The 27,892-nt window shown below is 42.3% G+C and overlaps 1 protein-coding gene across 1 annotated transcript; it reads left to right on the forward strand.

Annotated features, from left to right (window-relative positions):
• LOC125333694 (solute carrier family 22 member 5-like) lies at positions 1–27,606 on the forward strand. Its single transcript, XM_048319826.1, has 10 exons — positions 1–481; positions 9,017–9,120; positions 11,671–11,825; positions 13,180–13,351; positions 14,318–14,444; positions 18,004–18,104; positions 20,901–21,115; positions 22,380–22,562; positions 23,016–23,151; positions 23,720–27,606. The coding sequence occupies exons 1-10, from the start codon at positions 89–91 to the stop codon at positions 23,805–23,807; spliced, it is 1,674 nt and encodes a 557-aa protein (XP_048175783.1). The 5' UTR covers positions 1–88; the 3' UTR covers positions 23,808–27,606.
• Positions 27,607–27,892: the final 286 nt, after the last annotated feature.

Consider the following 27,892-nt stretch of genomic DNA (forward strand, 5'->3'; position numbering starts at 1 on the left):
ACCCCCGGCCCGGCCCATGGCGCGGGGTGGTTGCTTCCTGCCCGCGCCAGACCGCTCCGCGGGTCAGCGGCTGTAGTTCGGCTGCGCTATGCGCGACTACGATGCTGCCACCGCCTTCCTGGGCGAGTGGGGCCGCTTCCAGCGCCTCATCTTCTTTCTACTCAGCGCCAGCATCATTCCCAATGGCTTCAACGGCCTCTCCATCGTGTTCCTGGCCGGCACCCCCGAGCACCGGTGCGTCGTGCCCCGCGGGGCCAACCTGAGCGGCGAGTGGCGCAACGCCAGCATCCCGCTGGAGCTGCGGGGCGGGCAGGAGGCGCCGAGCCGCTGCCGCCGCTACCGCCTGGCCGCGCTCGCCAACTTCTCGGCGCTGGGGCTGCGACCCGGCTCCGACGTAGAGCTGGAGGCAGTGGAGCAGGAGCCGTGCCTGGACGGCTGGGAGTACAGCCGCGATGTCTATCGCTCCACCATCGTCACCGAGGTGCGCGGCCGCGGGAGCGGGAGGGGACTCTTGGGCAGCCCCGGGGTGCTGTGGAGAACCGTGGGGTTATCGCAGCACCGGTGCAGCTCCGCCGCGTTCTGGGGTTTCTGCCGGCACACTGATCTGCTGTGAAACTTGCCATGCGGAGTTTATTTTGAGGTCTTCTGTTCGCTTTCGTTTGCATAAAAACGAGGAAGGAAATTTTTATAGTGAGGGTGGTGAAACCCTGGATTGCCCAGGGAGGTTGTGGATCCCCAGTGTTCAAGGCCAGCTTGGATAAGGCCTTGAGCAACCTGGTCTAGTGGGAGGTATCCCTGTCCATGGCAGGCACTAGATGATCTTTAAGGTCCATTCCAATCCATTAACATTCTTTGTTTCTATAATGAGCTTCGAAGTGCAGCCTGTTTCCTTACCCAGCGAGATTGGTCACCGTGTGTAACTGCTTATTGATTCATCAGGTATCTGTGCAACGGGCTGGAGCAGGGTCAGCACTGGGTTCAGCTTGCTTGGTGTGACAGAGATGTCTCTTTGAACTGTGGAGATCAACAGCCAACAGCATTCGTGTTCTTCCTTTAAAAAAATAAAGGTGGTAGAACTCATAGAATCACAGAGTGGTTTGGGTTGGAAGGGGCCTTAAGAAACATCTAGTTCCAACCCCCTGGCCATGGGCAGGAACACCTTCCACTAGACCAGATTGTTGCAAGCCCTGTCCAACCCTGCCTTGAACACTTCCAGCGATGGGGCATTCATAGTTTCTCTGGGCAGTCTGTGCCAATGTGTCACCACTCTCAGAGTTGAGAGTCATCCTGAGTTGTGCAAAATGCACAGGTTGGGGAGTCCTGGTTTGATGCTTTATTCAAAGCGCCCTGAACTTTGCCGTGTGCCCACAGTGCCTCTGCTTTGGTCTCTGTGCTGGGACAGGTCATGTTTTTGTCTGTGCAGATACACCCCTTGAGTTTCAAGTCTGGGGTGTGGGCAGCCAACCAAAGGTGAAGCTGTGCTGATTGTCACTCTGTTTTCAGATGAAAGCTGTCCAGGCCCACAGCTGCAGGTTGACTTAAGGAGCAAAAAAATGGATTTTGAGGAGTACTTTTGAGGAATACTTGAATTTCAATACAAGTATAAGCCTTTTTCAGAAGGCTTACAAAGTTTGTACACTCCCATTGCCTGGACATAAGTTTTATGGAGCTGGAGCTCCATAAAAATCTGCCATTTTTTCTTGCTTTGCAAATTGGGTTGTGATCAGTGTTTGGATAGTGATGAATGTGAGTACTAAATGATCATAAGCTGATCTGGGCACAGAGGACTACGGGTGACTGGGGAACACAGAAGAGGAGCAATGGCAGCACAGGGAGGATTGGAAATGGGGACATTGGAGTTGTTGAAAACTCAGTCAAGGGTTTGAGCGATTCTGACAAGTGGCGCAAGGCATTGCCTCATCTGTTTCTAATGAACTGCTGTCTTCCTCGAGAGGAAAGCTGCTCAGAATTTCTAGGCTGCAGTCCTTGCTAAAATGCACTGTTGTGAAAGGCTGAGTGCTCTCAGGGCAGCGTAAGGCAGTTGGCATCTTCTCAGGCAGGCCTGTTCACAGGCGGACACACGGGTGTTGTTTTGAGTGTTGTGCTATGATGGTTATCCTGGCTTAGATGTGGTGCTTTGTTTTTGGAGCTTCACTCAGCTTTGGCTTGATATAAATTAAAATGTCTTGAGCTATTGGGGTATCATCCAGGAGTTTTACAATCTATAAGAATAGGGAGCTGCTGACATAGTGCTGAGACTCCCCCAGCCCTGGCCCGTTGTCTGTGTGACTTGGCAGATGTCCCGTGTCCGTGGGAGGCAATGTTTGTCTGCACAGGCATCGTGCACTGAGGCAGTATTTTTTTCTCCTTTAATATCAGTGCTTCTGAGGGTGTTTTGCAAGAGCTGTGGCCTTTCACACACTTACAGGTTTTCAGTGTTAAACTTGTTTAATTTCTTTGCTTGGTGGTGCTGCTTTTATGATTAACTAATCTTGTGTTTAGTTGCATATCTCTGACTTGTTGAATAATCATGAGGACCTTTGTCCCAGATTTCTATAGCTGACACTGGGAGGGGGAAGGGGGATTTTTTTTTTTTTTAAAGAAAGTTTTTTGCTGAATCTCTCATGAATTTAGAGAAACCTTGTTTATGGTTCTGCTTTTCAGGGGAGACTTAAAACATTCAGTTCTCTCTCACTTGAAGAGAGACTTTCTTTTCTAACAGACTAACAACAGAAGGTTGTTATTAGCCAGTCTGCAGTATTTAACCAGCTCCAGTGTAACAAAATCCCATTCTATCTTTTACTCTTTGAAATGCTGTAGCTCAGGGGACAAGAAGGGCTTTATTTTGGCTCAAGAAGCCAACTGTGTAATTCTAATTCCTCCACAAGTCCTGTAAAAAATGAATGTAGGAGTAGTAAAAGTTCATACATGGTAGTAAAAGGATTAAACCAGGAGTAATTAAGGGAAAAGGTTAACTTCTGCCAGTCATGGCTGTTATGGGGCTATACAGAATAACCTGGAGTAGAATTGAGCAGTGGAGTTAAGGGCATGAGTGCACTAGAAATATGATATAATGGGGTGTTAGATGATACATCAGTCTGAACATTTTAGTTCACACAAGAGTAATTCTTAAACAGTGAACCATAAACAGACACTGAATTTTGGATACACTTATTCATCCTCAGCTTCTTAAAAAGTTGTTATATTGGTCATCAGTTTGAAATCAGTGCAGGTGGTATATGCCAGATTTGCATGGTTTGTTTCTGTTTTGCTATTGGCAAACTTTAGGGACTGTTGGCTTTTGCAGAGGAAGAATGCACATGGTGGGAATTGCCAGGGGTTCGGAGGCTTAGTGCAGGGCTGGTGTTCCATCCTGTATGGGTGTTCAGGGAGAGAAAGCTCTGTGCAGAGACAAGGGCCCAGAGGTTTCCATTCTCTGCCCCCCAGGGATTCAAGTGCCCTGCTGTGCTGTCAGACCCCACTCCCTGGAGATGAGTGGGTTATGCCGGGGCTTCAGGAAGCAAGGGGAGACTGCAGCAGTGATATGTGGACGACACATGGCCTCTGTGGCGCAGATGGTTAACCAGAGGTTTCAATGTTCACTCTGTTGGAAGGCAGCAAGTGAAGAAAAGTGTTGTTTCACTTTGCCAAAATAAAAACACAGGCTTATGCTAGACATTGTAATTTATAGAGTCATAGAATCATAGAATGGTTTGGGTTGGGAGGGACCTTAAAGATTATCCAATTCCAAACCCCCTGGCATGGACAGGGACACCTTCCACTAGACCAGGCTGTTGCAGGAGTGGAGCCAGCAGCTGAATTGTAAATCAACCCTGTGTCATCCAGGTTCAGTTCTCACCCAACTCTTCATTAACATTAGCCACCTCCATTATTTATCATCTTTTAAAACAGGTGCTTCTTTGTTATTGTTGTAGGTTAATATCTGCTTATCTTTGTGGCTGAAGTTCATACTGAGAACTTCTCAGCTCTGGGAGCTGGTCAAGCTGTGGGAAGACCTTTAGGTGATTTGCAGGTACAAAAGCTTAGTATTATTAGTCTTGTCAGAAGAAGGAAAAGAAAGTCTAGTTTTCATTTAATAGGTAAATATGAATGTCTGACAGATATACAAAGGTATTTGTAAAATGCTGTGTTTTTCAAGGTGTGATTTAAAAAGCACATCATGCAGTACTGTTCAGAATTGTACAAAGTGCAGGTATTTCTGACATTGCAATATAAAATAAGATTAGTATTATTAAAGAATGATAGGCCTGCAGTTGATATTGTTAAATGGAAGCAGTGCTCTTTCAGAGGCACTGTGGACAGTTAATGACAAGGTAAAATTCCCTTTATGTCACCTTTACTTTTAAATTCAAACTCACCTCAGGCTTCTCAGTTGCTGATGGCAGTGCCCCATTTCCTTTTTCTCCAGCCATCTCAAAAATGTGATGTATGGGGAACAGTTCAGTTTCTGCGCTGGAATTGTAAAATATTTGGCAATTTCCTTCATGTTCTATGCAAGTTTTATCTCTGTAAAAAAGTAAAACAACTAGAGGGGGGAAAATCAAGCAGAATATGTGTTTTGTAGATACAGACTTCTGTTTGCTTTAGATAATAAGCTTCAATGTAACATCTAGAACTTCTAAGTATCTGGAATATACAAATGTGTTTTTAGAGGAAAGGGTGTTTAATAACACTCATCACTCTCAAGTAAGCAGAGAATACTTGTATGGATATAAACAAAACCAGATTCAGAATCAAAGGTTGTCAGTACTTGATTGTGAGACTGAGATTTTTTTGAAGAATCTGCCTCTATTTGGTGAGAGGAGCAAGTGGAAGGAGAGAATACAGGGTATTGGCCTAGCTTCAAAAAGTCTTGCTAACATGTTGATTTTTAAAAAGAAAATATTAATACATGGAACTACCCACCTAATTTTTCAATTATGCATGTTATTCTCAGGAAGACAGGAAAAGAGTTTAAAAAAATAAAATAAAGGAATGGGAAGACAGTATCTTATAGCTGTAAAATTTTTTTCCTATAAGGCTTTTCCTTGTAGGACAGGAGTATAACCAAGTGAGGCTCTTGAAGTTTTGTATTTGTCGCAGTCCAGCTTTGTTTAGGGTTCTTGTAATGGCATTGGGGAAGGGTCTTGAGTTTGTGGGAGGGAGGAGATCTGAGGGAGTAATTTATAGAGTTTTTATTTTTCTTAGTTTTGTCACTGGGCTTGCCTTTATAGCAAAGGATTTGGAGACATGGTTCCAGGCAGCTGGCATGTAAGAGATGAAGCAGAATTTGGAAAGTGCTCTCCTAGAGAGGTGTGTAAGTGATGACTGTAAGTGCCTGGGACTGTTTCATACTCAGGCCCCAAACCTGTGCTTGAGAAGCAACTGCTTCAGTCCCTCTCCTTTTTGGTCCCCCTGCCTTCTAACCCAAACTGTCCACATTCCTGGCCATGTCCATAGCCTGTCTTCTTTTCTCCATCCCCTCTTCCCAGCTGTCTTCACCAGCGACTGTCATCAGCCAGGAATCTGCTTATGGAGGTGCATAAGCACACCCCAACTCCAGTGCACAAGTGATCATTTATGCTGGGTGTGAGGCTGCTGACAGACATCACCCAAACCTGATGAATTGCCTAGGAAGTACAAAAATCACAAAATATCTCTAAGATGAGTAAGAAGACAAGTTTAAACTGCAACAGAGGATGCCCTAGAGTTATAACAAAATAGAGCAAGAATGCTCTATTCCATTGGGTACCAGTGTTGAGCAGCTCGATGCTTCACAACATCAGCAGCTGCTCTTTGAAAACAGAGCGGAAATGTTTTTCTCCCATTTGAAGCCCAGATACCTTGCCAAGGTTAACCTTATCTTGTTCACTGGGGCAAAGGCTGTTACAGCTAGCAGGCTCGTTCAAAGGATACTAAGAAGTGAAAATAGCACATGATTTTAGAGCACTGGGTCACGTTATGCTGTGTCCAAACAGCACTGCCAGCAGCAGGGTTTAATTAGTAACTACTCCTGGGACACTTGCTCTTTTCCATGCTGGTCTTCCAGCAGTAATGCTTTGGTGACTTCCTCTTGGACAATGTGCAGTTGAGGGAAGGATATGGTTGCAAAATGATTCTGGAAGGCTGATGCCATCATCACTGACAAGCAATATAATAGACCTTATAGGTGTGTCATTAATAAGTTGAAGACTTTGACATTTATTTACTGCGGCAAAGGGTAATGGACCTTAAAATCCCTTTGTTCTAATTGTTGTGCTTCTGTGGAGTCTGTAAATAACTGGTATTGAACAACCAACGTAGTTCTACTTGGAAGTTTGGTGTTGAAGTTCACTTTGGTGCCCGGTTCAAGTGGTCTCAAGCATGACAGCTCCTCACCGTGCTTTAACAGAGAGGCCAGAAAAACAATCTGGTAATCATTGCCACATTTGAATGCTCAGTATAATGCAAGAAGGTTTTGGCAGAGCTGTGCTAAACGTTTTAATACCATGAACTTTTCCAAGAAAGGTCTCCAGTGATCTGATGAAAATGTTTGTTATAGAATACAAACATGCCGGTGTCTGGAAATCCCAGTGTTCTGCAAGCCTTGTGCCAAAGTGCAGGGTGTAGGACAGATGAAAGGAGATGGTGGACTCACAGGCACAGGGTAATCAGCTGGAAAGTAATGACCTATTTAATAATCACAGACTAATCACCAAGAAAGATTTTAGTTGAGTTATTGAGGATGTCTTGACTTCAGTAGTTGATACAAAGATAACTTCTTGTGACTAGGCAAGTCTTTATAACAGCAGGATTTGTATTTGTGGTGTTTGTTTCTCTGGTAGGTGTTATCAATACAGAGGAATATTATAACCACTGAAACCTTTGGCCTGTATAAATTATAAATTTGATAACAATCATTTGCTGGTATTTCCAAGTTGCCATGTATATTTTACTTAAGCTTCCTAGCTGGTTTAGCCTCTGTGGTCATCACAGAAAGGCTCAAACTTTCTTTAATCTATAATGAAGTACAGCTTTTGTTGAATAATACAGATTTAACTATAAATGTTAATTATAGTTCATAATCTAAATGATATTGATAACTATAGTAAGTTCAGTTCCTTAACATGAGTGGGATACATTTGTTAACACATTAGAAAGCCACAGTTCTGGAAGGAGCTTCTGTAGTGATGTTTAATCGATGGTGTTGGTGGGATGTACTGGAGCACTGCTGGAGTGCTGGTACCTGAGCTTCAGGTGCTGTGAGGCTGGAAAGGTCTGCGGAAGAAATGTTGAGGGTTATGAAATCTGATAGAATGAGAGATTTTACAGACATAAAACCACAAACAGATTTATCAATGGAGAGATTATGAAATGACCTGAATACAGTTACAAATTGGAAAAAGGTGCATTTTGACCTTAAAAATAATAATTATGATGACTCTCTTATAAGATAGTGTAAGGACTGGCAGCTAAAGTTAGACAGCTGATGAGAGTGCAGCCTGTGTGAATGGCAATATTTCATCTCTGGAACAGTTCCCAGTTTTAATTCAAAATTGGATGCTATTCCATGAAATAAGTGATGGCTCAGTTGCATTTTGACACAGGGATCTGGCAGTGGAAGGCCATTGCTGGTGTTGTTCATTCTCTGCATAGTTTTAAGTGATCCTCCAGCCTTAAAACATGGACTAGGATGTAGTTGTAGCATGACTGTTAACAGGCTGAGGGCTGTGAGATTCCTGGAGTCAAAGGCTTAGTGCTGAGGAGGTGGGGCTGGCAGACAGCAAAACATCAGCATTCCCACATGCGGGACTACGGATGAGATGGGTGGGGGAGCTGGGACACACAGCAACTGCATTTCTTATGGAGCAGATCAAAGCATTGAAGGGTGTTCCAGTACAATTTGAAAAAAATATATACTGAATTATTTGTAATTGGGAGACAAGGCGGATTAATTATTAAGGTAAGGGTAAATATTTTCATTTAAGCCTTTTTAATACAGGTTAAAACGTAAAATTTTCCATTGCTAAAACATCAGAAGGGAGCCGTTTGAATAACTAAGCTCAGGAGGGTTTGGTCTCACATCAGAAACATCTGCAGCCTCCCAGTTTCTCTCCTGCAGGGCTGCAGCACCTGCCCTCTGGCAGCAGGTACTGGGAGAGCTCTGGGAACTCCTCCAGTCACAGCATAGCTGTGAAGGAGGGCATGAGGGATCCCTGCTGGGTTTTGTCCTTTCTTCTAATATTTACACACTTTTTCCCCCCAGATAACCAAAACAGAACTAAGAATAATAGTGGTTTATGTAGATGGAAAAATAACATGAGTGCTGTTTCAAAAGCATCTGACTGAACTGGGTAGGAGCTTGAAAACTATTGAAGACTTTATATAATAAATATTTTCTTTTATTCCTCATTTTTGTTTTAATTTTTGAAATCTTTGTTTGCTTGGTGTATATTTCAATTTGTATTCCAAAGATTCTAATTGAAGTTAGTTAGATTTCCAGTGAAGAATGAGCAGTCTCCTGTCTCTCAAAACCATATTAAAATGTAATAAAGAGGCTCCTTCTTTCTATATTCTTGTTTCAATAGTTCAGTTTTTCTTAAATTTGTGAATTTTTAATAGGAAACATTACTATATGCAGGGAAATCAAGTTAGGGAACTGTTTGCAAGGTCATGCAGTGACAAGACAAGGGGGAATGTCTTCATACTGACAGAGGGCAGGGTTATATTGGATATTAGGAAGAAATTCTTCCCTGTGAGGGTCATGAGGACCTGGCACAGGTTGCCCAGAGAAGCTGTGGCTGCCCCATCCCTGGAAGTGTTCAAGGCCAGGTTGGATGGGGCTTGGAGTAACCTGGGATAGTGGAAGGTGTCCCTGCCCATGGCAGGGGGTTGGAATGAGATGTCTGTAAGGTCCCTTCCAGCCCAAACTATTCTGTAATTCTGTTCTCACTCCTTCCAAACCCAGCTCAGCAGAGTTTAGGAGGGAGGGGAAATCCTGTTAATTAAAAGACTTTCCAATTCTCTCTCCCTGCAGTGGAATCTCGTATGTGCCAACGACTGGAAGGGACCTCTGAGCACCTCCCTGTTCTTTGTGGGTGTCCTGCTGGGATCTTTCATCTCAGGACAGCTCTCAGACAAGTAAAGTATATACCCCAGAGCTGCTGTCTCTTTGATGCTCATTTGTAGGCAGTTCTTGTATGTCAGCTTTCCTACAAGTGTATTTCTGCAACCACTAATGTGTCTTTGTTCTGTGAATGTCTAACCTGAGTGTATACAGAGTGTGTAGAGAAATGTCCTGAACTAGAACAGAATATTACAAAGATTGTTAGTAGGTGTTATCTATATCTGTTTGTTCTTGCAACAAAATCACTCTAGAGCAAACTGCTTTTATGCCAGAAAACAGGCATAGGAGATAAGTTTTGTCTGGAAAAATTGGATCAATGACATTCTCTTCTATTTTGGACTATGTTCACAGGGATCCCTGAGGCTTGTTTTCCTTTTTTTTAGGTCAAATTGGGATTCCTCTTTTTATAAACAGCTATAGCTTCTCTTTCTCATCATGAAATACAGCATTGAAGTCCAATGATCTGTGTTTGTGGAAGCTCCAAAGCATAAATGCTGTTCAGCTACTCCAGAGAAACAAAACTTTCTTGTTTATAGGTACAAACATTAGAAAAGAAGGAAGGCGCTATTAGTTTTTGTGATGCCACCAGTTGGTTCTATTTTGTATAGCTCAGTTTTTCTGATTCTCTCCCTGGGCTTTGCTGTGCAATGCATTGTGTGCTGTCTTCCTAATTCCCTGAGAACAGTATGTGGTCCTCTAATTTGCTGATACTTGCAGAGTTTCTGTTTCATTGAAACATAATCTCTATGCCACAAATCTTGTGGCATCATTTAAGGCCTTTCCATAGTTTCTTTCCTATCAGGTTGGACCAATCTTGAGCTCAGAGACAGTGATCTTTAAAAATTAGCCAGGCCTCCTGTACTTCTCTCCAAAGCTATATGCCATGATTTTTTTCCAAAGAAGTCCCTGGGCAGGCCAGTGTTTGCTCTCTCTGTGAGCCTGCCTTCTGCTTTGTTCCTCCCCTCGTGATCCTGCTCTTCAGCACTGCATGGCCAGCAGGCTGCTGCCAGCCTTCACACCCCCAGACAGTGCTCCCTTGTTTGCGTGGAAGTCCAGCAGTGTCTCCCTTTTGTCAGCTCCTCAACCATCTGTGTTAGGAAGTCATCACTGGTGAGCTCCAGAAACCTCCTGGGTTTTGTCCTTCCGGCGTGTCCTGGAGTGATTGAAGCCCTTATGATGGCCAGTGCCTTTGGACATAAGGAGGGTTCCTGTGGTGCCCTGCAGCAGGCCCTATTTGCTTCTTTCTGATCAGGTGGCTGCAGCAGACACCCGCCGCCCCTGCTAATCCCAACCCATGATCTCAGCTGGCTTGTCACCCATCCCCAGGCAGAGCTCCATGCCTTCCTGCTGCCCTCCCATGTGAGGGGCGATTCCCCTCCTCCCTGTGGGGAATCTCTCACCACCTTTTCCTGGTCCTACTGCTTCAGAAGGTTCAGGTACTTCCTTCCAAAGAGGTCTTTGTCTGCTACAAGGATCCCGAGTGCCTCCCATAGTGACTACCCGGCAGGTGAAGCAGGAGTTGTTCCGGTGCTGGAATCCATGAGCTTCCTACCTTCACACTCCTGGCAGTCTCCTGCATCTCCTTCCCGTAGTAGCACAGATCCTCACCAGGTGCAGGTGAGGAGGCCATCGATGCAGCTCATCCAGTTACTTGTAGCCACTGAAGGACAGCAAGCTCCTGGTCAAGAGCTCCTTCTCTCCATGAGGAGAATGCTCCAGTGAGGCTGCCTACAGTGTTCTGCTGCCTGCGGTGAGCCTGAGACACGAAGGTTGACAAAGTATTTGGGGGGTTCAAGTAACAGTCTGTTCTTCATGCATTGTGACCCACCTGATGCCCATGGCACTAGCTGTAGACCTGCAGATCAACTTGGACTTTGGAGTTGTGAAACCTGCACTCAGCATGTCCTGTCCCAGCAGCGTGTGGCTGCCTGGGCCAGGACATCAGCAACCACTCCTAGAGCAGCTTGATGGGTTTAGTTGAATTTCTTTTCTCTTTGTTTTTTGGGTTGGTTTTTTTTAATACTTCATCAGGAGATCTTCTAGAATCCCTTAATTTTGTTCATTTTTAAACCAAATGGAATGAAGATTGTGGCATGGGGTCGCTGACTGCCAATAGCATCTTCCAAATCTGAGTTTTACCTCTCTTCCAGAAGCCTTCGTTTTTTTTTCTTTTTCAACATGTTGATCTGTGTCATGGACTCTGTGCTCCTTGGAGGAGGAGAAGCATTGGATACTCATGCACTTTAAGTAACTTGTTCCTGATGATTTGTTTCCCGGCTCATCCTATCAGTAAGAAAGGAATAGTGTTCCAGCATATACTTAAAGACAACTTAACTAGCAGCCCTTGGAATATTACTTTCTCTTGGCCAGTGATTTTTTTAATGTGTTTAGAATAGTTGTGCCTGTGTCACATTTCCTGAACCTCTGCTTTTTGCAGACATTTTGTATCTCTTTAAGTATGCATGTAAGTAATTTTATTTTTCTGTTTCTGAAGATTTCATTCATTGTTGTTTAATCATATATTTTTTCCCCTTCTCTTTCTTTTTTTAATCTGTCCATGGAAGGTTTGGCAGGAAGAATGTGCTGTTTGCAACTCTGGCAATGCAGACTGGCTTCAGTTTCATACAGGTCTTCTCTACCAGCTGGGAGATGTTTTCAGTGTTGTTTGTGCTGGTTGGCATGGGACAGATATCTAACTACGTGGCAGCATTTGTTCTTGGTATGAAAGTCCTGCTGGGCACTGCATGTGTCCTTTCATCTTGTGCTTTTCCTGCTCCTTTTCGGTATTGTCTTAGGGTTGATTTGTTTTGCCAAGCAACGCTGTTAAGAGTGTGGTCTCACCATGCGTGGATAACCTGCCTTCTCCTTGGAAACTTCCAGCTGATAGAGGTGCAATTCGAATTATTTCTGTGGTTGACCATCCTAAAAGAGGCGAAGCCCCAGAACCTGACTATTTGAAATAAAGTCCATCTTCTAGTTGGAGAGATAAGACATGTGAGACATGATTTTTTGGGGTTTGGAACTAGATGATCTTTAAGGTCTCTTCCAGCCCAAACCATTCCATGAGTCTATGATTTTTCAGGGATTTCTGATGTCCATTTTGGGGCCTAAATACCTGTTCAGTTTAAAGAGAACCAAGATAGGTAGAGTAATTTTTATAAACTCTTCTTTAAACAGCCTATAGTAAAAATTCAAATGTCGTCATGACTTTTGCTTTGTATTACTTTCAAGCTACCTAAGACCTTATTTAATCATGGGAATGTGAATTACCTCATGAATCTCAGATTTTTAAAAAAATAAATGATTAGTGTTATTTTCAGTGACCTCACTGTCCAAAGTACCAAATGGTGGCAATAAATTCCTTTTGAGGCAAGGAAGGCCAGTTCAGGAGTGAAAGCAGTGCTTAGCTAACCTCACTGCACCCAGCCTTCTGCAACTGCTGGAATCTTCTTTGATTTCTGTGGAAACAAGAAAGATTGTATTTTTTTTTTCTCTGTCTTTTGATTTGCAGGTCCCAAAACATTTCAGGGGGGGGCACTGACCCCTGTTTGTGCATTTAATTCCCCTGCCAGTAGCCTGGTCTTTGTGACCAACATGAGTTCCATATGTCTACCCAAAAAGACTGTGAGGTTTTTTGGTTAAATAGTCTTTTAGAGGGTGATACAGGTTGGGAACTTACTTTAGGCACCTTTGAATTATTCTTTAAAGAAGCTGGTTACTCTTCATAAGCTGGAGAGGATTCTGGAGATCAAGCTAAGGTTAACTGATGAGAATGTCAGGTGATTTCAGCTCTTCAGGTAAAATGTGAGATTCTAAAAAGATAAAATTACAGAAATATGACCTACATACTGAGCTACAGAAATGTTATGTGGCCCAGTTCTCATTCTTTTACTCGTGTAATTACCTCCATTGATGCAGGATCGCAGCATGAAGCAGCTCTGTGGTGCTTCAGCAGAGTGCTGTATCCTACAGCTCTGCAGTGCATTTCAAAGCCAATTGCCCGGGGTATTTTTGTTAAGTTACTTGGTTGCTATTAAGTTAAAATGTTAATATCCCTTTGCTGTTTTGAACAGGCACAGAAATCCTTGGCAAATCAATCCGTGTGCTGTTCTGCACACTGGGTGTGTGCATATTTTACTCATTTGGTTACATGTTGCTGCCACTGTTTGCTTTCTTCATCCGAGACTGGCGGATGCTGCTGCTGGCTCTTACCCTGCCTGGGCTGCTCTGTATCCCACTCTGGTGGTGAGTATTAACTAACTTACAAGACTTTAGTCTTTAGAAGGTCCTGTCTGCATATTTTTAAGATCACTTCAAGCTAATGAAATTCAGGAATGGGTGGGTGAAGAATGGATGTTGTGTCCTTTACTCTCCCAGTCATTTAGCTGTCAGTCCATGGTGTTGTATGTGATCTGACTGGTGCCCAAAAAACCTACTCTTCATTTTCTGTAGGCTTTTGTAAAATTAAGTCTTGTACATGCAAAGAAAGCAAAAAAAGGTCAATAAAACTCATACTTCTGCACCAACTGAAATTCACAGGCTTTTAAGTATAGGTCTGATCTAAGGGCATAAGGAAAAGCCAGTTGTTCTGGGCATTGGTAAGGTGACACAGATATGACAAACTACAAAACAGTACTTGCGCAGCTGTGGGGCTTCCGTGTTTTCTTCTGTAGTTGTTAAAATACTGCTTTTGGGTGGCATGTAAAGCTGAAGTAGTCCACGTGGTGGTGGTGTTCCTTCACTTACAGTAGCAGTTGTGTTTGTGCTTCCATCCGGGTTCTTACACAATCGAATGGGTGGGGAATTCCGCTCTCTGACTTGCTTTTCTGTGACAGAATTTCCAGTTACTAATTTTATATGTGTTAGCCTCTAAGGATATGCTTCTTAACATACAGCGTGCTGCTTGTGTGTTCACATTTCTGAATTTCTTTAATTAATGTTTTCCCTTACTTTGAATGTTTGGATTGCTCTTTTTTCTGAGTTGTTGCTAATTCCTTCAGCGCTTCTGAAATCCATAAGGGCATATTAGTCTGGTCTTGTTCCATTCACTAGTCTGCTCTTGTAAATCTGATTTCTGTTGTCACTGCACTAATTCCTGCAAGATGTGGCATGTTTGGAGATCTTCCTGCCTGCCTGGAACAATGTGTATTGGTGCCTTCAGCAGTGCTTTCTATGGAAATGCAGGCTTGTTATCCTGAACCTTCTCTGCAGGGTCATTCCGGAATCTCCACGGTGGTTGATCTCCCAGGGGAGGTTTCAGGAGGCAGAAGACATCATCCGAAAAGCTGCAAAAACTAATGGCATTACAGCCCCAGATGTAATACTTGACCCTAGTGAGGTAAGATTTGTTTGGCAGTCCAGTTGTTTGCTGGACTTTATGTAAAGCAATTAATTCCAGACAGATGAATGGAGTTATGCCTGCACTGTGTTATGTGCTTCTCAAGTGGGTGAAAGATCATCATTTTCTGCTGAAAAGCACAATACCCTTTCCCTTCATTGAGATTTGCAAAGCCTTTTCCCATGGGAATGCCAACATGAATTCTAACGCAAACATCTTTTTCATCCAGTTTACAGCTGCCCTTTTTCCTTTAAAACTCTATTTTGCAGGGGAGGATAATGAATTTGAGGTGCCTATTGCTTAATGATCTAAATACTTGCACCAAACAGATTCTGTACTTACTCAGTCTGTAATATAACTCTGTATAAGTCTAACACAGGGCTAATCCTGGCCAGTGACATTGGAAATACTGTTATTCTAGTTCATACTCAATTCCAATTTCTAATCCACGTTAAGGAAAGCAAAACTTGAGCCCCTTTCAGGTGAAGTAGTGACAGGTATCTTTCCCATCTCTTTCTTCCTACATGTCCCTGTTTTCTCTGGAAATCTTCCCTTTGTCTGAGCTGTTGGGTGCCCTTATGGTGTAGAAGCAGTTCCATACACATTCAAACATGACCTCCAAAAGTCAGACAAACCATTTGCATATTCCAGGAGAGTGGGCACCTTCCTTGACAGATGTCCAGAATCTGTCTGGGCAGTTGATGGTTGACAATTGACAGTGTCTTGTCATTTAAGTGAGAATACTTATGATATATATATATAACGAGTAGAATATACTTACTTGCTTTACAATGCCTCTGTCCTGGGCTAAGGAGAATGGGAAGCCATTAGGCTATAGGTGTTTGCAACTGAGATTTGAAACAGGTTCCCTTGTGTTGAAGTCAGCTGAGGTGCAGACAAAGCTGTTTGTCCAGACTTATTAGTAGATAGTAGGGCAAACATCCTGATCTTACTGGAACAGAGTGAGAATGCCAAGAAAACACACTCCTGATACCTTTTTCTCTGGATCTTCATTAGAATACACCTTTTCCTTTTTTTTCTTTTTCTTTCTCATGCTGTAGCCATGAAAACTAATCTCCAGCACTGCAGCAGGAGAACAGAAAATAAGCTCTGGCTCCAACACCTGCCTAAGGTCACTGTTCCCGGAATCTTCACTTTCGTTCTTAGAAACACTGATATGTTTGCTGTCTCTGAATGGGGTTGGTTAGTGAAGCAGCAGAAGGCAGGGGCAAGAGTAGGGATTTTGTTCCAGAGAGTGCTGGACAAGGGGAAATGCTGATGTTGCAGCAGGGTGGGCTGGAGAATGTAGTGCATATTTACAGACATTAGCACCTCAGCTCTCAAAAATGTACTAACTTTCTGACGATCAAAGGAAAATGAGCTTGATCAACATGCAGAACTCTGTCCGTCTCTTTACTTTCTAAGGTAAAAGTTGTGCTGTGGCCAAAAGATCTGTGCAAAACTCCTTTGCATCAGTGGTGTGTTTATGCTGTTCTTGTGTCTGCTATCTGAAGAGCTGGAAAGCAGAAGGCTTACAGCCTCTTGAGGGTTTAGGAAGCATGTTTATCCTGCAGAGGTGCTCAGAAATCTGGCTGGCCCTTTGCCTTCCTGCATTTGGGATGGAGGAGCCACCTGAGCTTATGTTTGGAGAGTCCCTCAAACACCATGCAGCTGGAGAGAGGCAACTGCAGAATTTTGATTCCAGAGATTTCAAGCCAGTTGAGGTCCAGGAGGTGACAAGTCACAAACCAGCTGCGGAGCACAAATAGGGCCTGGTTGGTTGAATTATGCCTTAAGAGGGGGACAGAAATGTTTGGATGATAGGTTTCATTTCGAGCCATCATTTTGGCTTCCCTGCCCTTCTCTCATAGCTTCTTGTTTGAGCCTGTCCTGGTAAAGATTATGTTGTCTGCTTATCCAGCTCTTAAAAGGCAAGGGCCCTTTTTCTCATCAACTGACTGAATTTTTCTCTTCCTGGTTTTGTTTTATGGTTTGCTTGTTTCTTCTTTTTTTTTTTTTTTTCTTGTTTCTTGGCAACAAATAGTGGCAGAACTGGAGGATACTTAGGAAAGATCATGTGATTTATGAGAAAGGGCTATGAGCTGTGAAGTGACTACAGTTTGTGTGATGTAAGTTTGCCTGCAGGCAGTAAAGGTAAAGGACTGTTTGCCTTTTGTAGAAAATGGGATTTATGAAAGCAAATACACTGAAATTTGGCATGTACCAGACTGCTATTTCATTATCCAGATCTTCAGAACCAGCTGTCACTTAGAAAAATTACTGCAGAGGTTACACAAACTCCAGGTTGCTTTATCAGAGCTGATAGTTTTAATCAACGGAATTTATCCTCTTAAATCACCTTTTCCATATTTTGAAAAATCTCTCCCTTGGTCCCCCTCTTTAGGAGTCTAAATTAAAGTCCTAATTAAAAAAAAAAAAACCTTTCTTTTTTTACAGTCTTACCAAGCACAAAACTTGTTCTCATACTTCATGGATGATTACCCTTGCATTGTTTACATGGAAGTGATTTTATATTGAGGGGCTGGAAAGTTTAATGGGAAAAGGAGAAGTTTGTTGTCTTTTTGTTTATATTCTTAGAAGATGATCTCAAAAACAGACTAGATAATGATGGGCACTCTTCAGCTTGTTAGCCAGTTTGTCTCAGTTTAAATACATTACTCTTAGGTCCAGCTTGAGGAGTCATTTACTAACTGCCCAGCTGCAGTTTAATCTTGTTGACTGTTGCTGTGTCTCCAATGGACATAGAGGACAGTTTATCACTTTTTTTCCTGGTGTTTGAAGACTATTCTGGGTCTTTTAAGATGTCCTTGGTCTTCTGGCCCTTAGGCTAAAGAAACCCTCTACTTTTTTTCAAAAGTCTCATCATCCTTATTACTCTCTTCCCAGTATGAGTGCAGTTGATTCACCTGATTCTTAAGGTGCACTGCTCAAAACCGGACATAAGAACCCTTCCAGTAGTGACATACAAATCATGAATTAATGCTGTTGCTTTATAATTCAAGTAACAAAATGCAGTTGTTTTGTGAAGCCTCAGGCAAAGAAAATTATTGCTATAGAATCATAGAATGTGCTGAGCTGGAAGGGACCCACACAGATCATCAAGTCCAACTCCTGGCCCTGCACAAGACACCCCAAGAGTCACATCATGTGCCTGAGAGCATTGTCCAAATGCTTCCTGGGCTGTGTCAGGCTTGGTGCTGTGACCACTTTCTTGGGGAGCCTGTTCCAGTGCCCAACCACCCTCTGGGTGAAGAACCTTTTCCTGATACCCAGCCTAAACATTCCCTGACTCGCATCACGCAGTTTCTTTGAGTCCTGTCACTGGTCACGGGAATTAAGAGTTTCAGTCTAAATTTTAAGTGACTTTAAATTAGAGAGGAGCTTCTACTTTCACAAGTAGTTGGCTCTTACATGTGTTTTGTTAGAAGTCGGGCACCTGTTTCAGCAGATCAAAATACTGAGGTATAAGTTGGTTTCATAATTATTTTTTCAGGAAGTTAAAGTTCCCATGTTTTGTTTGTTGTTTGCTCTTTTACAGCTACAAGATGTGAATTCCCAGAAGCAGCAGACATACACCATTTTGGATCTAATGAAAACCCGAAATATCCTAACTATCACAATTATGTCGGTGCTTCTTTGGTAAGCAAGTGTGATTCAGGAGTATGTAACTTTAAATACTAAGGTATTCTGAAGAGATACGGACAAAACAGCTCAAAAATCAATGACTAGCTGGCTGAAATAACAAAATTCCGGTTACATAGGTTCTTCATTTTGGTGACAGTGTAGAAACACATCTGGATTGGTGTTCCTTTCTGAAGCAGTCAGGCTTATCCTGAAGTGAGCAAGAATCCGATCCGCTGGCAATGGATGTGTGGGAATGCTGCCTGAGCCTGGGCCTTGGGGAATGTTCTTCTGATGGTAACAAAGTCTTTTTAGAGGAGTGAGTCATGCCCTACCCCCAGTGAGACTACTTCTGCCCAGAGAACTTTTGCCCAGGGATCTGAACATAATGCCTGACTTAGGGGAGAATCTTTCCATTTCTTTTGTATTGGCTCTTAAAGGGATAATGCTGCCTTTTAAGTTCTCATATGAGTTTTCCCTATATTTTCCTGCTGTCTGCTTTGTCTACTTGTCATCTTCAGCTTGGTTTTCACTAGCTGAAGCCATACTTAATGCTCGATTTGATTAAATGGTTGTTATTTTCCTTTACTAGAAATCTCAGTAAAGCTGTAAACAGAGAGGGTAACTTACAACCTGCCAGAGGCTCTACAAGTGAGGTTTAATTAGTACATGTACCTAGTGACCAAACCAAGAAGGTCCCTCAAGTGCTTTGGAGCCAACTAAGTTCATATGCTGCCTTTTTTGAACAAAGTTCCTGCGCCTTAGTGAGGCAGAGCCTTGGAGTTCAGTCCACTGACCTGCCAGCACATACAAGATGATGTGGCATCTTGGGTCAGAGGATGATTTGGCTAATATTTAAGCCAGATTCTCTGGTCCATCACCAAGCACAAGGCCACAAGCACTGAGAAGGGAACCTGTGCAAAAAACAGCTCAAAAAGTAGAGTAATGTTTGTTCCTTGCAGAAATGTCAGTGAGGTGTCTATATAATGTCTTACCTCTCAAGTCCAGTCACTGACTCTCATGTTTAATCGGAAGTGAGACTGCCCTACTTCTCATCTCCTTGATGTGGGGCAGTAGCTCCTAGGCACAGCCAGTTTTGTTTGTGTGGTTGTAGAAATCAAAGGTAAAACCTGTTTGAACAGCATTTTTGGTAGGATGAACCAGCTGAGAGAAACACTGACATGACAATATGTAATACATTCTATTGGATTCAGTAACCCACACTGAAGGGCTTTTTACCACATCAAAAATCAAGTTTTATGATAGGCAGGAAGAGTCAAACAGGTACTACAGTTGACTTGCACAATCTTACCTCATCTTGCATTAAAGTATTCAGTTAGGTTGGGCAATTTTTTCGCTATTCTAATTTGCATGTCAGTGACCTGATCTCCTTTAAATTAATTTCCCAAAAAAGAAAGATATAATGTCCTGTGCTTCCTCACAGCACATGGTTTTCCAACCCATGGTGGAAATATACTGATGGTATATTCTGTGTCATTAATTAAAAGTTCTCACAAAAAAGGGCTATAAAAGAGGATGATTGCAGACAGCAGTATATCACCTTTACGTAGTGCTGAGTGTTTTGTTAATTTTGACTAAGTAACAGGCCATTAAACTATACCCTTTGCAGGGTTTGTACCAGGGATGAGGAAGTTTGGCTTCTTGGCACCCTGGGATGTGTAACTACCACTAAAGTTTTCCTACAAAATATATAACTATATCAAGGTTTGCCAGTGTGATAAGCTAAGGCAAACTGCTACCAAAAGGGAGTCCCAGCATTACAGTTTGTATATAAAAGTAACTCCAAGGAGCACAGGGTGTGAAAAACACTGCAGAACTACTTCTGAGAACAACAGCTTAGGGCAGGGCACCACAGCAGCAGGGAGGGGGTTACTCTCAGCTGGGTCACTTCATACCTTCCTAGGTACATTAAGCAACTTTATTTTAAGCAACTGGACCATGAAGGCTCTTCCAATATGCAGTGAGGAGGAGGAAGAGCTAATCTTTTGTCAGTGGTGCACTTGGTGCTGTGCCAGTGATTTTGCTCCAGGTTCTGTTATAAGGTAGATGCTGGAGGAGATGAAGTGCCAAGTGTTCTGTGCGTCATGTTTGCACCTAGACATGTCCTGATCCACTGCCCATTGTTTCCTTGTTTACCACGTTATACTTGTTGGTGAAGCTTAACCTTCTCTACCCAGCATCTCGCAAGATATGACAGGGTTTGTCTCCAAGGCCAGTTGTGTATTTCCCTGGATCACATGAAAGCCAGCTCTCATCTGTCAGGAAATTAAGATGGCAGTGGTCCAGTCACCAAGCTCTGTCCTGCTGCACTGACCAGCCCAGGCACCCAGCCATGCCAATGTGATTTGGATGCTGCCCGGCCCACTTGGGGCATGGCAGAGAAAATCATGGGCTGTTTGGGCCTGCCAGGATGCCATACTCCTCTTCTCTGACTTCATATGGAAAGCTGCTGTAGGCCTCAGCAGCTCAGACTTTCAGATTAAGGCTATAAACTATAGGAATGGTAACTACTGCATTACTGCAGTCTGAATGACCATCGCTTTCCTCCCAGGGTAATGTATTTTTTTCTTTGAAATCAAGAGCAGTCTGAAAGATCAAAAGCATCTGCATGGTTTAATTGTTAACTTGCTGTTTCTGAAGTCAGCACTTCAGCTGCTTCAGAGGTGAACAAGTCTGCCAGATGCTGAATTTGCCTTACACAGCCATTTCTGTGCTTGATGGAAATGTGGAAGAGGTTCATGCCAACCTGAGGAAGAAGAGAGATTTGTTTGACCCTGCTATTGTTTCTTTCAGGATGATAATATCGGTTGGCTATTTTGGACTTTCTCTTGACACACCTAACTTGCATGGAGACGTGTATGTGAACTGCTTCCTCTCAGCAGTGATTGAAGTCCCAGCCTACATCATTTCCTGGCTGCTGCTTCGCAATCTGCCCCGACGGTACTCAATGGCTGCTGCGTTATTCTTGGGAGGCTGTGTTCTTCTCTTCATTCAGCTGGTGCCTTCACGTATGGAATCATTAGTTGATCTCACATATGTATGATAGGTGACGTGCAGTACCGTGCACAGGGCGGATGTGGAGGAAAAGTGTCCTCAGGGAAGTAAATACAGATACTAATGTCCTATCTTTGCCCCTCTTCCTTGGTTCTCAGTGCTCTACACAAGGAACTCCCACAACATGTCATTCAGATACAGTTTGAAAGGTGGGGCATTGGCTTTGTGATCTGTTGGGATTAGAGTTGTAGTCCAGTTTTGCCTCTAAAGTAACATCTCTGTAGTCCTGGTAAGGTCCAGGTGTAAAACCAGGACTAGACTAATCAGAATTTGGTAAGTGGAAGTTACCAAGAGGCTGCCAAACTCACTTCCCAAGCAGCTATTGATGACTTTAGAACTTGTTTAAAGTGTTACATTCAATGAAGTCATTGTGGAAGCATTTTTGATAAGCAGAGATGCTTGTACTGAATTACTGTTAATAGTTAAAATAATGTGTAGCAACTGAAAAGGAAGGCCAAGTAACATTTATTGGATCTCAAACTGTATGTATCTTTAGTCCAGTTAGATTAATAGGGCTGTGGAGTCATTACTGATAATAATGTTGAATATAAGGGGAGGTGTTGTTGCCTAGGACTCATTTACAAATCAAAGAATATACAAAGGAGAACTTGCAAGAGCTACCTTGTTTATTTTATACAGGTAGTATGTGTGCTGCATTCTCAGGTTTGTTTTTTTTTTTTCCCTGTTCTTCGAGTCAATTGGACACTGATATCATCTGTTTTGATTTTCAAATCTTAACTGTCCCAGTTAGTCAACCCAAATTCCTATAATTAAATTACTATCGCTAAGAATGTTAATGAAACTAAGAATGTAGCTAAGAATGTTAATGAAAAAACAGGTTTTTAGGAAACCTAAAATAAAATTATTTGTTTCAAATGTTTTACTTCGTTCACTTTATTTAAAAGGGATATACGGCTTTTTTTGCAACAGCAGAGGTCTGGCCCCTGAAACCTGAGAGGATCTCAGCAGTTCTGGCTCTGTTCTTCTTATTTTTTACTTGGCAGGAAGCCCCATTCTCAAGAGAAACTGGAAATGTTGACTTCTAGTTATTTAAAAAATAAAAAATTAAAAAAGAACGTTGCTTATGTTTGTGGATATGTACAGGGAAAAAAGACACCAGATACTGCAGTTAATTAGGCAGGAGTTCCACAAACACAAAGGAATTAAGGAATACCATGAATTGCGAGAGCTAAAGTCCTTACTGTGTTTGGAATTCAGATATTCGTGCGCTGTCTATTCTACTGGTGATGTTGGGGAAGTTTGGAATCACATCTGCCTTCTCAATGGTTTATGTTTACACGGCTGAGCTCTACCCAACAGTAGTAAGAAACATGGGAGTTGGAGCAAGTTCCATGGCCTCCAGACTGGGCAGCATCCTCTCGCCTTACTTTGTTTACCTTGGTGAGTTAACTGGTCTGCTGGAGAGATGCTCTGGAGACTCAATTCTCTTGCCTCAATAAGGACACTTCTTACAGCTATTTATTTCCGCTCTCTTGAGTTCCTACAACACCATTTATAACAACATATACTTTGAATGTTAGGCTGTGATGAGGGTTGGTTGGTTTTGTTTTTACTGAAAGCACAAATCTTGCACTGGTAAAGCCCTGTACCTTGGTACAAACATTACCACGCTACCCCAGAATGGTTTGGGTTGGAAGGGACCTTAAAGATCATCTCATTCCACTCCCCTGCCATAGGCAGGGACACCTTCCACTAGACTAGGTTGCTCCCTGCCCTGTCCAACCTGGTCTTGAGCACTTCAGGGATGGGGCATCCACAGCTTCTCTGGGCAATTATCAGAGACTTAGAGCTGATGCTACTTTTTTTTTTTCGTGTGTGTGTGTGTTTTCCTAGGTGCCTATGATCGATTCCTGCCTTATATTCTGATGGGCAGCCTGACTGTGTTGTCAGGAATTCTGACACTATTTCTGCCTGAAAGCTACGGTATGCCTCTTCCTGACACCATTGATCAAATGCTGCTGGTGAAAGGGTAAGTGCTGTCTGATCTTAACACGGCTCTGCTCTGGGGAGTGGACTCGCCTAGGTATGATCAGAGGGAGAGGCTGGTTTTGGCAGCAAAGGTAGTATTCTGTTGAACAAAAGCTTGGCTGAAGTCTTGGTCCTTCTTCCCAAGTATAAATGTTCATGTGTACATCTCTCAGCTCCAAATTTATCATTTGACTCTGATGACTTAATAGAAGTACATCTGAGGAATGCATTTTAAAAATGTGTTGCTTTATCAAGGTATAGGGACACATTGTGGGTTATAATCTATTATTTTAGGTCCTGAAAGTGTCCTAAGTGCTGGGGAAGAGCTGAACTTTTCCAGTTTAGTTCAGCTAATCTAAGAGGCACTGAGAGCGCTTGGCCTTTTGTCATGGCTCTGGTTGAAGATGACACATGAGCGTAGATGTAGTAGTATAAGACCTGTTCAACTGAAGTCAACAGGATATTAAAATTAGGAGGCTGTAATGTCAGACAGGATTCCGATTTTTTTTTTTCTAAGTTCTCTGATCTGTTTTTAAAGTTATTTTCTTTTTTCTTTCTTTGACCCCCAGATTAGAATACAGGCCTCCATCTAGTAGCACGAGGGATTCCAAGGAGGAAGAAGAAAATCCGGATATTTTTAAAAGCACAGCTTTTTGATGGGACTCCTATGTACTTCCTGGTGGACTGAAAGTTAAATGGACTTTTCTTCTGAAATTCATTCTAGAAAGGGCTAGTGGCAACACTTTGTTTTCTGTAATTTTAACCTTATTTATTAATTTAAACACTGTGTTCCCAACATTCTCTTTTTATATGAACATAAATACTTTTGTAGCCTTCAATGAGATTTTTCAGCCACGGTTGTGTTCCTGCAGTACTACCATGGAGCAAAATCTGATCAATCCTTTGTAACTCTACATGTATAGTTCAGCTGAAAGATACTTGAAAATGAGTTCAAGGGCTGGCAAGGTGCCTGGATTATTCAGTGAACCTTCCCCCGAGGTAATGCTTACATCAAGAGGTAAAAATTGCCTGAAAAAGCTGCTCATTGCTTTTGGTTCCTTGACTTCTGTTTCTGGACAGGAAACTTATTTATTATAGTGAAGGTTATGAGAATGCGCTTCTCTGTGATCTTCCTCAAATGACTTTGCATGTGCTGAATTTGTTACCAAATTGAGAAAGATGCAAAGAAAGGTTAGAGTTAATTCTCAAAATCTGATATGTTTTTATTCAGCATAGACTGAAAGGATTGTCTTGCTCAAAGTATTTAGCACTGAAATTTTGTTCACAAAATTCACTTGATTCGAGTGCTGGATTTCAGCTGTACCTTCTTGGTGAAGTTGTTTACATCTGACCTTGGATGTGGCCTGTTTTCAGGCTGGATTTATTCTAAATAATGCAAATGGTTTCACCTGTGTATTGAGGGAGTGGTGTTAGTTTGGGCTTCTCCCCTTTCAGTGTGTGGTGGAAGTTTTATGTGTAAATTGTTTTAATGTTTTCTGTGCAATTTGGATGACGGAAACAATTCTCCTGTCCTATGTTTTCCCACTTGTGCATATACACACTCACACAATTAATGTATTCAGTTGTAAATTTTTGTGTTAATCATGCCACTGCATTGACCTCGTCGTGGAATGTACTGAGAACAAAACTCCGAATATATTTCTGACCACTGGTTCTCGATCCTCAAGCATCAACTGTATGATTGCTGTGAGGTCTGTTGTTCCATTTAACTTGTGGAATCACTGAATTGCTTTTAAATTGTTTTTTAAAAACCCAGCAAACCCACAGATCTTGTTGACAGTCTGCCAAGATACTGTTCTTTGTGCTGTGGAGTTTGGCATTACCTGTGTTTTGTTAAATATACATTATATCTGTACACACAGTCTCTATTTGTGCTGTGCTGGTTATAGTGTGACAGGTGTGAACGGTGAAAGGTTTCTCTCTCATGGCACTTGTGTTTTGTTCTGTCTTGTTAAATTAAGACAATAATAATAAACAGCCTAAATCTTTGTAGCCTAAACTCTCAGGGTCCTTACTCTACTGCAGCAGCTGGTTGGGGAAGTTTTGCATTTTCCTATGGTATTTAAATATGTAGGTAGTGTTGGCTGATTCCAGTCTTTCATTAATCAATATCCCAAATTCTGGCCTTGGTAACAGACTCCAGCAATGGGACTGATGTGTGCCTTGGACTGCTTGTCAGAGGAAGAAAGCAGAAATGCTGTATAGACTATAGTGGTTTGGTTTGGTTAAATTCTTCCTACCAGTGTCTTGAGCTCTAGGGTTTGCTTCACTTTTCCTGCATTTTCTCACCTCTTTATTTAGGATTTTAATGTCCGAATGCAGCAGGAAGCTGACCGATATCACCGGGCCAGAGAATGATACTGACAAACATAGTGTTGTCAGCTTTCCAAGGAAAGAAATCCAAAGCTTGGGTCAGGTTGTGTCACTCCTATTTAGTAGGTTGACAAGCCCTGAGCAGGCAGGTTTAAAATGCAGCGTGTGATTTGAGGCTACTGCCAAAACTGAGAATCTGGATTTTACAAGCCTCACTGCACATCACAGAACAGCCTTGACATGAGCAAATACATGTCAGGGGAGTGCATGTAACAGCCAGTTCCCCTTGCCCAAAAATATGACCTGATTTGTAAGGCTTACAGCCTTAACTCATTGCAAACATAAGAGTATGTTGTAAAACGTACAGATATTTTCCTTTGTAAACCTTATGTCTAGGAACTGGAACATTGAGAAGCAGCATTTTTTGTGTGTGTGTAGAAGAACAATCTGATAACCACAGGAATCTGAGGCAAAACACATTCAGTTGCAACTTCCTTGTAATGAATTTGCCAATGTAAACAACCATGTCCCATAACTCTATTCCTGTAAACAGCTTCAGAAAATACCCTGAAATGTAAGATACATGCTTGCCTGATACATGATTTAGTCTGGAAATTCCAGTCCTAAAGTGCAATGTCCATTTAACATCTGTTTCAGGTATAATTTCTTACTCACTGTTTTATCAAAGTATGTGCCTTGAAAGAGAGACTTTTGCTCTTGAATATTTAAATATTTTAATGTTTACTGAAGTTCTTTGTGAGGTTTTCTGTTGTTATTGTTGGTTTGTTTGGTTTTTTTTAATCCAGAAAAATCAGGGAATTTCCTGGTTGTGATTAATGCTACAAAACTCAATGGCAATCACTTTGTGTCAAAAAAAGGTTTTTCCCCTTGCTTATGTTTTTAAAAACAAAGTCTGAGTCAGAAATGTAGAACATAACTGATACAGCAGACTGGGTTATTTTGTACTTACTGTTTTATCCTACTCTTTTCAAGTTCAGCTCTAAACCGAGGATCTTGTTCTAGTGGGTAGATAGAATCCAGCTAACAGGCATCTCCAAAAGAAACTGAGGAAATATTTTAATAGACAAGATATAGATAAAAGGACCTGATACAGTCATGGGCAAATTTTAGAGTGGCAGCCGTGCTGGCAACAGATATGATTTGCAGCATAGAGTGTGACGACAGATACACCTGCAGAATAGGGAGAAAGGTCAGAATTGACCTTTGGAAGAGGAGTTGTGACAAACCTGTGTGCTTATGCTGTGGAGGAGGAAGATGAAATAGACTTTGACATCTAGACTGACCTTAACCTGGGAAATCCTGCATGGTTTGGGTGCCTAAAACCTGTATCACAGCAGCAATCCATGTTATAGTTACCTAGTTAGGTAGGATTCCTGTTGCCAGAGAACAATCACAATGCAGTTACCTTCACCAAGGGAAATAGTGTATGGCCTCAAGTTGGGGACAAGGATCTCTTCCTTTCCAGATCTCAGGCTGACTCCTGTCATCACCTCAGGCATGTCAGATAATCCTGTGACTTCAGTTTCTTTGCTTGCAAGTGGAAATGCCATTAACTCAAAAGGTACCACAACTGCTTGTGATGTTTGTGTTCCACAGTCAATAATTGTTAGAATCTCTGACTCTCCTGACAGTGAATGTAATTGCTCCCATGAGCATCATTTAGTATTTCATCTTCCACAATGAGGCAACTTTGGCTGACTTCTGACATTATTTTGTGAAGAGGTGTGAACCCTTCCCCCCTTTCCAAGTGAGCATTTGGGGTGGGTGGGTACACAGGAAGGGGGTGCATTGCCTAGGGAGCTGGACTGCAATACCTGTTTCAGTATTTGTAAAATAGAACCTTACCCCTGGCAGTTGTAAATGATTTTCTAGAAGCATGGAATCGGCTCAGGACCATAAAGCCTTACTTAGAAATGTCTTTGGGAGTACCTTAAACTGGTAATGGCCACAGCCTTGTATATAGAAAGATATATAAATTTCTTCTAAGAATGTAAATATTCCTAGCTGTACCTACATTGATTCTTACCCTAGTTTTTTTATAGAGAAATGCTTGTTATTTGTAAAATTCAGAATAAAATATCTGGAATTATCTTTAAAATTACATATTCTTTCTGTTTTTTCATCTTCATGTTTAGAAATACATCCTAATATCTATTGAAAGGCTATTGGTGTGAAGTTTCATTGTTTAACAGCCAGTCTGAGATCTCTTGGACTGTCTGTACCCTGGATCCTTGTGTAAGAGGTCACTGTGTGCATCCAAATAGCAACAGTCCTGCAGTGCCCAGGAGCCCATCAGCCCAGAGCCCAGCCAGAGGTGTCAGCAGCACTTGTGCAACTCAGATGTGCTGCCTGGGATCTGGGCAAAATGAAACAAGCCCTTTTAGGAT

This window comes from Corvus hawaiiensis, chromosome 15, assembly GCF_020740725.1.
Source record: "Corvus hawaiiensis isolate bCorHaw1 chromosome 15, bCorHaw1.pri.cur, whole genome shotgun sequence".
NCBI lineage: Eukaryota > Metazoa > Chordata > Aves > Passeriformes > Corvidae > Corvus > Corvus hawaiiensis.

What these genes read in the sequence shown, in the direction of transcription:
- LOC125333694 (XM_048319826.1), top strand. Translation starts at nt 89, where the DNA reads ATGCGCGACTACGATGCTGCCACCGCCTTCCTGGGCGAGTGGGGCCGC. An exon ending in CTCTGTATCCCACTCTGGTG is followed by an intron (nt 13,352 to 14,317) that starts GTGAGTATTAAC and finishes CCTTCTCTGCAG; the next exon opens with GGTCATTCCGGAATCTCCAC. An exon ending in GCCTTACTTTGTTTACCTTG is followed by an intron (nt 22,563 to 23,015) that starts GTGAGTTAACTG and finishes GTGTTTTCCTAG; the next exon opens with GTGCCTATGATCGATTCCTG.